Here is a 13,287-nt window from a genome sequence, read left to right as displayed (position 1 = left end):
ACAGGATGTAGATGAATCCAATCACAATCATGGAGCGCGCGAACAACGTCTACACCAATCATCGGTTTGGAATGGAAAACTGCAAAGGCACAGACAAAGTTCACATTCATTCAATATTTGTATAATTCTTACGTTGCTACTTGCTTAGCGGCAAACTATTTCCGAGAAACATGAGCATCCATTTTAAAGAAAAAAAGGCCTAAAAAAAGATTGACCGCACAGTGTGACTCTAAACTGCTAATGGCTGATGTCTTCCAGCACAGAGGCTTCAGTCCTGTGTACCTGTAGCATTTCAAAGCTACTAGCAAAAGAAATGTGTTTTAGAGCAGGTTTGTTATTAAAAGTATCTAAAAGTAAATTGAATCTCTGCTTGTCTTTACCCTTTTGAAGCATGGAAGGGAGAGAGTTCTAGGTGGAAAATGTCAAGTCTGTGTAAGTTGACATTCTCAGGAGGCAAATTGGAGGATTTTACACTTCAAAACTGCCCGTCCTGCTCCATTTAATGCCAAAGGAGATCCCTGCAGCATTCACCACGATGCGGACGTGGCACACGCCAGTAGGGGTCACACTTACTTTATTGCAGCCCGTGCTCGGCATGTGCAGAGTAATTGTGAATCATCAAGGCATGCAAGCATGCGTGTGTGTGTGTGTTTGTGTGTGTGTGAGCAGAGGAGAGTGCAGGCAAGACAGAGAGAATAAGACAGACAAAAGTGCTTACACACTTTCACACTTACAGTAATCTGGGAAAGGACTTCCAGTGGACGGGGCTACAGGCTTGATGGTTGGTCTAAACGGCAGCCTGGCTGTGCTGGTGACCACCGGTGGAAACTCGCCGTTGGCTGAAATGAAATACAATACATTTATTGAAAAGGCTGTACTTTCATTCCTCTGTTGCTGTTAGGCTGAAGAACTAGAAGAGTTATGCACAGCAGCTGTAGACCCCTCACTGGCTCAGAAAATGTGGAACCACCAGCAGGGGTCATTCTTTCATTTGTACCACCAATGGCTACACGGACGGCGTTGAATTCATAACATCCAGCTCCTCTCCGTCCCTCCCCATCTCTGCTCGTTCCTACAGTAGATGGGTAAGCAAATTCAGTCACAGTGTTTGGTAGCAATCCACCAGGCCTCCAGCCTCAGCGCTTTCCCAGGACTGAGATCATAAGCTCGCCGGTACCTTCATCTCTTCACCTCAAAGCTTCACCCAGAATTAATTCTCGCAGGCAAATGGCCTGGCTGATTGGCTATTGCGGTTTAAGATAGAGGAAGTTTTTTTTTAAGTAGGGGAGGCTCACTTTGACTGCTACAGCATAACGGTTGGTCACTGATCTGGAAAACCTGTCCCCCATTCTCTAGGTTTCAGACGCGGTGGAGAAGCAGGAGTTCCCGCGGTTGCTTGGCTGGATCACGGAACAGATGAATCAATTTCTTTGATTGGGTACATGCACTGCAATCAGTGGCATAAAAGGTTGGCCCGCATGGTGTAAAAGAAAGCTGCCGCCACATCTGATGAGGGCCTGCAGAGGTTTCAATCAATGCAGCCCCGTCGGTTAAGCCGAACACAGTCCGGGTGTTACGGGCAGGCCCCACGGGGTCAGGCCCGCTCATCCAGGAATCTGGGCCTTCCAGGAGAAATCAGCATTATTACTGTTATTATCTTTTGTTTGTTTTGATTTATGATGATCATTACTGTTGTTATTGAATATATATGTGCTTTGTACAAATGTTTTTTTCGTACTCAACTATCTTGCCACATTGGTGTCGGGAAAATCATGAATTTATTGTGGAAAGAAGCTGCTAATATGGTAAGCACGCTTCGCTGGTGAGCCGCCAGGCTGGTTTTGAGTAACAATGCGAGTGACGTCAACCTCTCAAGTCAGTGTGATGCTTCACTTCAGCCAGCGGCTAGTTCGATAGTTTTGGTAATCGGATTCCTCTGTGGAAAAGGACATAAGGAAGTGGTTTACCAAAAAGAATGGAGGATGTCCAGTCAGCAGGTGCAGCCAGGCTACAAGACATCTACATCTATCATCGCTGGTAGTTTTGTAGATTCCATTAATGAGGCGGGTGCTAGCGTTGACGTTGCCACTGAGCTAGCAACTGCAGCAGAGGCCCCACCGTGCCATCACCTCTCCTCTCACCTCCACCACTACTGGGGCCTGCTCAGCTGCCTCAGAACTGGACCGCAACTGCACATCTGTTAGCAGCCCTTCCTCCAACCCTCATCTTGGAGTATTAAGCAGCGTTAATGTATTAAGTAGGCCACATTATATCAGTAGAATAATTTATGTGAAAGTTCATTTCCTGAATTGCATCCCAGCTTGTAGGTGCTTTAAAATAGTGGGTCTTTTTCAGCGTATGTTTGCAGCTATCCAGTAATAGATGTGTGAGAGAGTAGAATAAAATGTTCCCTGAGCTACACGCTGTTATAGTCTTGCTTGTTTGATGTGCAGTGCTGAAAATGCTGCCGATGCAACTTTCAAGATTTGCACTAATATTTGACGTAGCCCTGGAACGGTCTGCGTATGAACTGTAAGGTTTAATAGAGACTCTGATGCTCTTATAAGTAATGGCTTGTGGCCATATCGGGTCGCAATGGTGATGAAAGTACAAAACATGACAAAATACTTTTTCACTGTTCACTTGAGGAAGCGCTGAAATGACAAAATCAATGTTCAACAACAGTGTTACAGCACCCTATAGGACAAAATGCATTCAAATCTTAAATTCCAATAATTATGTGCTAACAATAGTCACCAGAGACATTGCAGAGTATGTGCCATATCCTGTGAACTGTGAACACATTTTCACTCCTACTTGGTAGCAGTTTCACTCACTTATTTTAAGAACCCACACACAACTTTCAGCTCAGCTGCTATAAATGTGACTTTAACTCTAAACAGTGTTGTGCAAGAGTTCCGTCCAGCATCTCGTTTCTTTGATAGAACGTTCTGCAGAAAAAGCCCTCCGTGGCTCTTGACCCTCGTTGTGAAAGCGGGCGACTTTTTGCACAAGCGAGAATATTTCAGAGGAGTCAGGGAAGGCTCGCTGTGGTTTGTGGATCTGAAAATGCTGCCATGATGCAAAGCTGTAACATCAAGCAGGGTCACGGGTTCAAGTCTTGACCCGCTGTTATTCTTCGAGTCTTGACTCTGATTTACAACTTTTATAACAAAGCTGGATGCAGCATATTCCACCCAGAGAGGCTCCACTGCCCAGTCAGCTTTAGAACAAAAGAAATCAGCGCTGCAGTCAGACCGCTACAATGCTTCAGTCTATCAACATCAGTGTGGGCCTTCCGTTGAGTCTTTTCATTAAAGTCTTCCAATGTGCTCAGTGTAGATACTTGAGGCAGGCAAACAATGGTTTGTAAATGAAACTCCATGTGCGTATGACCCACATAATAAGCTCTATTTCTGTTGTGCATATGGAATAGGCTGTTGATGATTACATGGTTTCTTGGCCTATTTGCATTTCACACGACAGGAGAAAATAGAAGGTTACTTGTTGACTGGCCTGTCTTGCAGAGCAGCACAATAGCATGCAGTTTGTTTACACTGTAGCTGCCTGATATTCTCCGTAGGGCTGCCCTGGGTGGCAAACCGCAGCAAAGGATGATTTAAAGGTTTTATGAGAGGATTTTCTTCCAGTTGCTTTGCTCCTCTAAGCCACAAGTACTCCTGGAGTAAAAAGTTGCAGCTCCAGATAACACCAACAGCCCATTGATGAGCAGGTGGTGTTTCCAAACCTCGGAAAAAGAGTCGCATGAGCTGAATATCAAGCAGAAATCCGAGTGCGAGTTTCCTAATTGTGACGAGCCAATGAGCTGCTGACATAGTGCCATTCGCCTCCTCGGTGAAAACAAATCACGCCCGCTTTCCCTGCCTTCGTTCTGAGGCTGTCGGGGGACTAAAGCAAGACTTTTCATCTTTATCTCTATAATCATTTTACCACAGAAACACTCCCTCTTCTCCATCCTGAATCCCCTGTCAACTCAGGCTGGAGGCTCACCGTTTATGACAATATGGCAGGGGGCTCCCTCAGCAGCTGAAGGTTTGGAAAGCTGCTGTGTGGCGCTGCTCCATTTGGTCCAGCAGAACCTGCTTTGACTTAGAGCTGACAGTTGGACATTAATATTATTTGTGCTTGGGTTGAAACTACACCTGTGTTCCTCTAGATGGTACATATCATTAAAGGGGATCAAAATGCATCAGCTGGTGGTCTCTACTGGAACTTATTTTGAGTTGAGAAATCCTGTAATTTTTGCTTCAAAGCTTTAAAAAACCTCAGCACTGCTTGCCAAAAAAAAAAAAAAAAAAGAAGAAAAGAAAATCAATAGCTCATTCCCTAGCCCTGTAATCCCCGAATAAATATGATCGTCTAAGTCTCCACTGCTTGGGAGCTTTAATACAGATAGAGTTTATGTGCAGATTTGATGGATCACATACACCACGTGTGTGACCGCCATATGGTTGCTTATTTTAGGGGAGCACTCTTCACAACACTGTCTCTCTGCAAGTGAGCCCCTTAGATGCCTTATGTGTACACAACAAGTTCAGCAACTTTTTATCATCTTCGACAAAGTCGCTAATAAGGCTCGCTGCATTGTTATTCTGAGCATGAGGTAGCGCGCCACAGCAGGGCTACGGAACAGACAGAGCTGGAGCACACAGCATTGGTATGCTGCTGCAGCAGGAGAAGGACTCAGCAGGTCCACCACAGAGCAGCATGAACCAGAGGGCAGGGCAACGGCCAGCGTGGCTGTCACTGTTCATTAGCAGGGCGCTGTAAGCTGCCTGAAGCCCACCAGAGGCCAGCCACAGGGGGAGTGGGCACCTCAATTCCACCCACAATATCTTGAGATTGCAATAGCTCCGGGAAATATCCACACTACAGACATCTCATGCTAACGGCTGGTATTTTGAACTTACGGAGAGACGGCATTGAAAAGCTGCCCTGCCGTATAGCATATTCAGAAAGTAAAGTAAGTAGTGTGTTTTCTCCAACTGTACTTCTGGATTCCTAATCTGTTAACCTGCTTAATTTATGACCCATATGTTTACATCTGAATCTAAATCTACAGGTGATTTACAATCTAAATCTACAGGTGGCTGATAAACCGGAGAGAAGCCACATTTGGATAAACTTCTTTTAATTAGCCCTAATGTAAATGTCATCACTGAAGACTGTCGAGCATCTGTACCCACTCGTCCATGGTGTGTCTCACCGCCCACAGGTGCAGGTGATAATTACTGATTCTAATAAATGTCAGTAATCTGGGGTCGTACTACACGACAGGTAAGACAGCTGCAACCACGAACCAAAACATCAGCTCATGGTCTGAACAGAAAAACTGGACCTGTACATGAATACAGCTCTTTGTGCATGGCTGTGCATGGGTAAAACAGTGTTTGAACAGATTGTTTTCACATTGCTCCAGCCCACCACATCAAATGATTTACATCCATTTTTGCACGAGTAAACCTCTTGAGGAGCGTTGCATAGACTCTCCAGTGATGTCAAGGACCTGCTATTGAGGAGGAACATTCACAGTGTGGTGTTGGAGAGTCTCTATTAATGCAGCTCAGTGCGTGGGAAAAAGAGATGATGATACACGGCGGAGAGAAAAGGATGAACTTCCTGTGCTGTCTGATCCAATAAAGTAATTTAATGATGCTGGTGAAGATAAAATGATAAAACTGACAGCCGGGTCCAACGCTTGAAGGGCAATGGATGCATCATCAGGCACACATGCTTGCCAAACTATACATCACACTAAAGCCAAGAGAAGTGTAGGAAAAAGGCCACGGATGGCTGGTCCTCTGCATAATGTGTTCGCAGTATGTTTGCCCGCCGCAACATATTACAGGGCCGTGTTGTAATGCTCCGGTATCTATCGTGCTAATCGCTCACAGCGATCGCTCTCCGGAACGACGTCTTTTCCTGATCTCCCATCACCTGGTCTGATTGATAGGCAATAAAATGTGACTGTGTCAAGTGTGGCTGCAGGTAATGGATACCTGGCCTAGATTAAGAACTTGCCATCTGGAAAGTGAGCAAAGCGTGGACAGATGATCCTTCAGCGCTGACGGACCAGAGCCGCCACTCCGGAGGACATAAAACACTGTTGGTGTGCAAATATCTCCTGGAAAATGTCAGCTCTTTAACGGAGGAGTCTCTGACCGAATAAGCCAGCGTCGATCCGAAGCGACGCTTACTCTGCTCAAGCTTAGATCACCAGCAATTTCTCACATCACATTCAGCTGATGAGCTCATGCTACCTGACTGCATTTTACAATGAGGGCAATTGAGTTGAGTTTATATCTGCAGTGGAAAAACTAGTGTTACCAGCTTGTTTGCCTCCACCAACCAGTCAAATTGCAGTTTATGTCCATGTCTGTCCAGATTCATATAATATATGTAGTGAAGACTCTGAAGAGATTTAATAAAAGGTATAAGGTGTTCTTTTGGTGAAATGGAAGTTCTCACTATATTAACATGTATGATTCAAGCGAATACCTGCTGTCTTCTCTTAGAGACTATTTTTCCAGAGGAGCACAGAGGACTGATGGAGGGCTTCATCACATGGTGCAACAACAATCACCTGAAGCTCAACATCAGCAGAACCAATCAGCTTCAACTGGAAAGCACAGAAGATCTATACAGTCAGCACAGTTTGAAAGTGGACACCCAAGATAAGTGAACACAGTGAAGCTGACCTTTGACATTGGGGATAGAAAATGTCATCACTTCATTGTTCGATCATATTAGACATTTGAGTTAAATTTTGTCATAATTAGCACATAAATTATTGAGTTACGGCCGTCCTCTCCAGAACAACCAGTGTATAGGTCAACCTTGCCAGCAGGTTATTATGATCTATATTTACCTTCACCTCTAGTTGCCATAGTAATTATGACGGGAGCAAAGGAAGAATTCATGTGAGGTAGTACAAAGAGCAAGAAAGTCTGCATTTGGAGGAAGGTGGGGTGGATGGATGGGTCAAACAAACAGGACAACCAGGAAACATTATCCCTCCGGCCACGGCTGTCGCTGGCGTGGAGCATAAAAATCAGACAGGGTGACACTCGTACCCCTGCCTCAAGGGTCTAATGTTTGTCCAGGGTGTAGTCAGTTTATCACAACTTCATTTTAAGGCTGTCCGAGCTGTATTCAGGTGCAGAGCTGCTCAGACATTATTATTCCTCCCACAGTTCAAACAGGTTCCTCCAGATAGGCAGAGATGGAGGGAGGCACTGAACTCCTAACCTTTCATTCTCCTGATGCCAGCCTCGGCTGTCATCTTACTCCTGTTTTTACACTGATAAACCATCTCAATTATAACACAAAAATATCTGGAAAGGTGACGAGAGGTTTGACCTTTATGAGCCTGCAGTACAACACCGGAACATAAGCCCTAATCAATCAGCAAACTATAGTTCGGCAGATTTCTGACATTTCAGGACACATCGAAGGTTCCCAGAGAGAGCGTGCAGAAGGAACGTAACAATATATATAATTTCCATAAAGTTCAGCCAGTGTGTCTCCAAACAAAGCTGCAGTGCATTTAATAAAGATATGATTTCTAAGACAGTAGTCGATGTGAAAAGGACTAATTTTAATAGTGTTCAGTGAGAATTGTTCTGCTCTGCATAAAAGAGTATGGCTACGTCAGGGGAATTGAAATGAATAAATCATGGATAAGCACGTCCTTGATGAATGCTCCAAAGTGTACAAAACTGCCACTCAGTCAAATCATTTCTCTGTAAAACATGAGCGCAGGGCAGACCTGTATTGATTATTAATTCAATTGTTTTTTCCCCATTGTGCTTGCGTCACGGTCAATCAATCAGGCAATCGGTCAAACAACTCCATTAATTCAAGGTCTGATGAAGTAAGAGCGAAAAAAAAGACAGACTCAACATTTTTATAGTACTCACATGCCAGGAAGCAGTCCATGCTGAAAGAGATATTGTCAAGGGAGATGGCTGAACCGGGTCCAGGTCCATCTTCTGTGCTGAACTGCAGCCAGAACCTGCGGAGGGACGGAGCTGTTTTAACTACCTCGCAGCCTGTGAATGGTTGAATAGCTTCTGACTGCTTTGGGGGGTGGGCATTGTGTGCCGTATGACAGCTCGGTCTGTATTGTTGAGACCTGTTTGCTCTTTCAGCAGATACACAGAAAGTTTGACTTCTTTGGTGGTGAAACACATTTTCTGGTTTCAAATGAAGCACAGTACGTGCAGCCATGGTAACACAGACAAGGCAAACTATGCATCTAAAAACTAAAAACATTTTGGGAAATATGCTTGTTCTCTTTCTTGCCAAGAGCTGAGCTGAGAGGACTGATGCCACGCTAATGTCTGCACCATCAGTCGTTCAGAGAGGAGGTTTGTATCCGTCAGTTTGAATATTTAACGGCCAACTTTAATCGTTGCTTAAACTCGATGGTGGTCATATTGTATCTCCACTCTTGCTGTCAACCCACAGGTCCTCCAACCAAAAGCACTCGCATTCAAACTGGCATACACTGCTACTCTCATGTCCTGGCTTTTGTCTGCGCTTCAGGCTGTATCTCTGATTCTATTTAAGCTTTACAAAGGTCACTTTGCAGAGAGTGGCAGGTTCACCTAGTGGTTACGGACATGACATTCTAATTAAGAGCACAGGCACAGCTGGCTACATAGCCCAGGAATCAAAAATTAATCACTCTCAGGGGCGCAGGATTATCCAAGCTTGAATGGCAACGAAACCTCTAGTCAGGCAAACAGAGATGAACCGCCTTATCTGGGGTTTCTCTTACTTCTTGCCTTACTCCATTTTGTTTTAATTTCTCTCCTTTGCGAGGGGAAATCAGGGCCATAGTTAATTGGAAGGCAAGTAGGGTGGGTAGAGCCTTGTGTATTGATTTCTACTCTCTCTATCAGACAAGTGGAATAAAAAGAGAGGGGGTTATTTTGTACAACTGTACACACGGAAGGTCCAGCGCATAAGACTAGAGCCCCTATGGGATTCATTAATTTTTGTGGAGTTGAGAGGAGATGTTTCCCAGAAAATGGAATGTAAATTTTGAAAATCTGCATTTGTGAGAGGTGAAAAGAAGAAAGACAAGCTTCTTAGCTTCTGGAGACTTCCTTTGCTCTGAGAGCGTATGTGTGAGCGTGTTAGAGGTTTGTCGTGGGCAGTCCAAACGTGCAGACTGCAGTCAAACCTCCTGTTAATGTGCTGAGGCGGGGGAGTGTGTCGTACCAGTCCGCCAGCCCATAAAGGGGAAGTGTGACGAGCCTCCAGCCACGTTCGGATCTGGGTTCACTGGCTGAGTGCCACAGTCTGCGCTTCTCTTCAGGGCCGGTGCTGTTCTCCACTATCCATAGGGACAGCCACCCCTTCTGCGAGCCCCCGGAGCACAGCCCGAACCGCACCTGTTGAAGCAAGGTGGAAATTTGAGTGTTGACGTGGCTGCTGATGAAGAATGTGCGTCACTGTGTAAAGCACCACAGCAACTTTAACCGCTTTAAACTGCACGGAGATCAATCAACAACAGCCATCTGTTCAGTTCTAATTATTCTAAGATTAATACAATTCAACCAGGATCATAATTTGGGTTATTTTGCTATCTTTGCTGCTCCTGCATGCTTCAGCACAAATCAGTCTCATTTCCCTGTTTTCAGGAGGGATATGGTGGGTGTAAACCTGCTTAAAATGAAACAACACGCAGGCTGTAGCAAGAATTAAATAGGAAAAGGAATCCACAGCTTACTAACAAGCATGGGATGTGACCATGTCCCTCCACAGCATTTTTATTGAAGCCAAGAATATAATTCTTGCTTCACCATTAAAGTGGAACAGATGCTGGCTTAAGCCTGATGAAAAGTACACATAGAGACGACACCACCCAGACGACTGCATTCATGCTGAGTGCTTGCGTCGCGCTTGTCGACGGCAGGTTGCAGGTTCTTATCATCGTCTGCGAGACCACATGGTGACCGTTTAAACATCAAGATTACAGACACCGCACAGCGCACACTGGGCACGACATGAAAGTGTAGCTAATACCCAAAACTAATATCCTCAACATAGTTGTCCAAGAGCAGACAAGCTAGATTGAACAGCACCAGTTCAGTGTAGAGAGAAGGATTTAGAGTGTTAATCTGGAATCGTGGCTAATCTTTGGCTGTGTGCCAAGACGCTGGGAGGCGAGGGCTGCAGTGGTATAGTGCTGCCTCAACTGTGCTCCACAAATATCAGACACCTCCAGTTCACACCTGAAAAACAGGGACTTTCTCCCCCCATATCTTTATTCCATGTCCTCTGTCTTCCATTGTCGTCCATCTCCGTCTCTCTCATTATCTTGTTTTTTGACCTCTTCAGCTGGCCCCAGCTTCTCCTCCAAACCCTCCCTGCCCCCACAGAGCGCACATGCAGAAGGCCAAAGGTGGCTGTGATGAGCAATATTGAAACATAACACTAAATGCTAGATGGCTCAGCATCAATCAAGACTTCAAGTACACAACCAGCCCCAGAGACCCGCTCTGTTAGCATCATGTTCTGAATAATGCATGGCTTCTAATATTTTCCCAAATAGGTCAGCAGATACAACCTGTGATGGATGAGGTCAACTTCACTGTTTGGACCTCTCAGGAAATGCAGATGGCACAGTGTTAACCTGCTGTCTTGGCACATTACCACTTGATTTTTGAGCTGTTTCTGAAGAAATTAATATAGAAAAATTAAAAAGGCCTTCGACTCCTACAGGGACGAGAAAAAGTCTTAACTGAAAACTGCCACTGAAAAACACAACTAAATGGCCTTCTATGCGAATTCTATTCTATTTTACACTTTGTTTTATTATCACGCAAATCTAAATGGCAACACACAGTCCACGGCCCATTTCAAAATATTAATTATTAGCCGTTGTGTGTTAAAGCTGCAATTGAAACTGAGTGAGGGCACGTGTTTATTTCCTGGTGACCAGTGCAGCACATTACAGACAAATCCAAAGCGTGGCAGACCCGTCGCTGTCGCAGTCACTGCACCGGAGCCAGGTTTAGCCAACACTCAATTGAGCACACATACACAGAGGTATTCAGACAGTTTTATGTGAGAACATACAGTATGTGTGCTGCTGCATTCATAGTGGTGTGCACGGCTAAACTAAAACTAGGAGTGCTTAAGTGTAAGGAATCAATCAAACAGCGTTTTTACCTGCTCTAATGTAAGCTGCAAACGTTAGCATGCTCGGTATTTCTGGAGCAAATGGCGCGTCTCCAGCATACAGTGTCATTACGTGGGATTACAGGTTAGAGGCGTACCTGCTCTGGACGTGAACATGCACTGCCAGGAAGTTCTAATTTAAACGACGGCGCCTCTGTCCTGCTCTTCACTTCAGCAACGCCAGCCAAACTTGCATTGGATAAGTTAATGTTTGCCACCCTCCATGGTTATTCCTCATCCTCAAAACATTTTCTTATATAAAAGTGAGGCACAGTCTTTGAAATATTAAAACATAAATCTAACCATTGTGCGCTTGCCAGTGTTTTTCTATAGAAAGCTTTAAAGCCACACAAAGCTTGTGTATGAAGACACCTTCACAGGCTGCTTTTAAAACAAATCAGCTGGAAACACTAAAAAGTCTGCAGGAGTTTTCAAACAACTCACAGAGCCCCGGCGTTAGCATTACTTTATGGAAGCTGATGATAATATCTGCTAGCAACAGTCATCCTTAGACTGGAGGCACTGCGGGGCCGTCAGCTGGAAATAAGAAGGCCGCTTGTATTCTCTGCAGCGTGAACTCGAAGACCCGCTGACCCAAGAGTGAACTGGACTGAGTAAACCGGATCATGTGTTTGTGCACGTCTGTGAAAGAAGATGATACAATGCTCACCTTGCATGGGGAATTTCTCAGAGGAGGAGGGAAGAGAGGGCTCCTCAGTAACGCAGAGCTGCGCTGACCTTTGGGCTGGCCTCCCTCCACACTGAATGTGGCACCTTTAACACACAAACGCACATATCGAACACACGGAGGAAGAAAACCTGTGTCAGAACTAAAATTTTAACGCAGAAACTTTAGGATGTAAAATTGAATACAAAGTCCTCCAACACATATAGAAGTTTTGAAATATGATTCAAGCTAACGTGAGCTTAACTGAACATAACAGCATTGAACAGTACAGCTAACACTGGTTATCATGTCATGTCATGTCAGGTAACTGTGGCAGTAACAGAGAAAAAAACACACATAAAATCACCAAATATGATCTAAAATTACACCGCTCCATTTATAGGTTCCCCAGACTACCTTTGGGATTTCTTCTAAATAGCTGAGAACAAAAACACGCCTCAGGAAGCTGAGACACACTCGAGTCACCGCCACCGACAATGAACTGCAGACGTAGGACTCAGAGTCTACACGCTGCAGCTTTTGCACCCGGTGGGATTCTGTTTGTAGCAGCACGCTGAGCTCCGAACACGACAGCGTGCACCGCGTCTGACACATCAGAGAGTTTTGGTTACCTTTCCATATTCGCAAGGTGTTCGACTCAAATATTCAAGGCTGTTGGTTTAAAAATCCCTAAGTCTGAAGTGATGGGACATTGATTCTGCTGTGCACACAATTAAGAGACTTCATCATATGATCAGAACAGTGTTCGTGATATGGTGAGAGAGGTGCGTGAGCCACCTGACGACGGGCAGCTCTGTCTGGCAGCCTTGGCTGGCGACTGGAGTCTCCTCCAGGAGAGGCCGCGGCCCGTTACCGGCTGCCAGCTGCACTCCCCCTCTTCAAAAGAGCAGTAGCTGCCGTTGAGGAAGTGGCCTGAAGAGATACAGGAGAGAGAATATATCAGGGGAGGAGAGGAGGAGATGATAAGGAGGGAGACTGGAAGAGGGGGGCATACAATGAGTGGACAGGCACAGCAGGGGGGGGTAGAGAGGAGAGAATGGAGTGACTGTGAAACCGCCAAGGAGAAAAAGGACAGGGTGGGGGCTGGGGATCAAGGAGGAGGCTCACAGGACTAAATGTGTTGGTGAAAATTAGGGTTGAGGTGTGGTGGTGGTGGTGGGGGCTCTCAGAGTGACTCTAGAAACAGAAGCAGAAAATGGAAAAGGCCTAAAGTGTCCAGAGGGGGAGATAGGAGAGAGCGGAGGAGGAAGAGGGTCTGAGGGGGAATGAGAAAGCCGAGGAGGTGACATGATGTGTTTTGGAGGGGCCAATCAACTTGAAATCACTTCACGAAATGGCACGAGCCTCGGAAGCATTTCCACCACTGACCACAATTTACCAAGTTC

The 13,287-nt window shown here is 45.3% G+C and overlaps 1 protein-coding gene across 1 annotated transcript in view; it reads right to left on the bottom strand.

Annotated features, from left to right (window-relative positions):
* Positions 1-13,287, bottom strand: part of alk (ALK receptor tyrosine kinase) — a 298,244-nt gene that overhangs the window by 36,053 nt on the left and 248,904 nt on the right. The window contains exons 7-11 of the mRNA XM_041954075.1: positions 12,680-12,814; positions 11,885-11,988; positions 9,250-9,422; positions 7,941-8,035; positions 735-839 (exon numbers count right to left, since the gene is read on the bottom strand). Coding sequence (XP_041810009.1) covers positions 735-839; positions 7,941-8,035; positions 9,250-9,422; positions 11,885-11,988; positions 12,680-12,814 — 612 coding nt within the window. The remainder of the gene's footprint in view (positions 1-734; positions 840-7,940; positions 8,036-9,249; positions 9,423-11,884; positions 11,989-12,679; positions 12,815-13,287) is intronic.

Source organism: Chelmon rostratus, chromosome 15, assembly GCF_017976325.1.
Source record: "Chelmon rostratus isolate fCheRos1 chromosome 15, fCheRos1.pri, whole genome shotgun sequence".
Taxonomy (NCBI): domain Eukaryota; kingdom Metazoa; phylum Chordata; class Actinopteri; order Chaetodontiformes; family Chaetodontidae; genus Chelmon; species Chelmon rostratus.
Note: the sequence above shows the minus strand (reverse complement) of the source record. Positions and strands in the feature narration are given on the sequence as shown.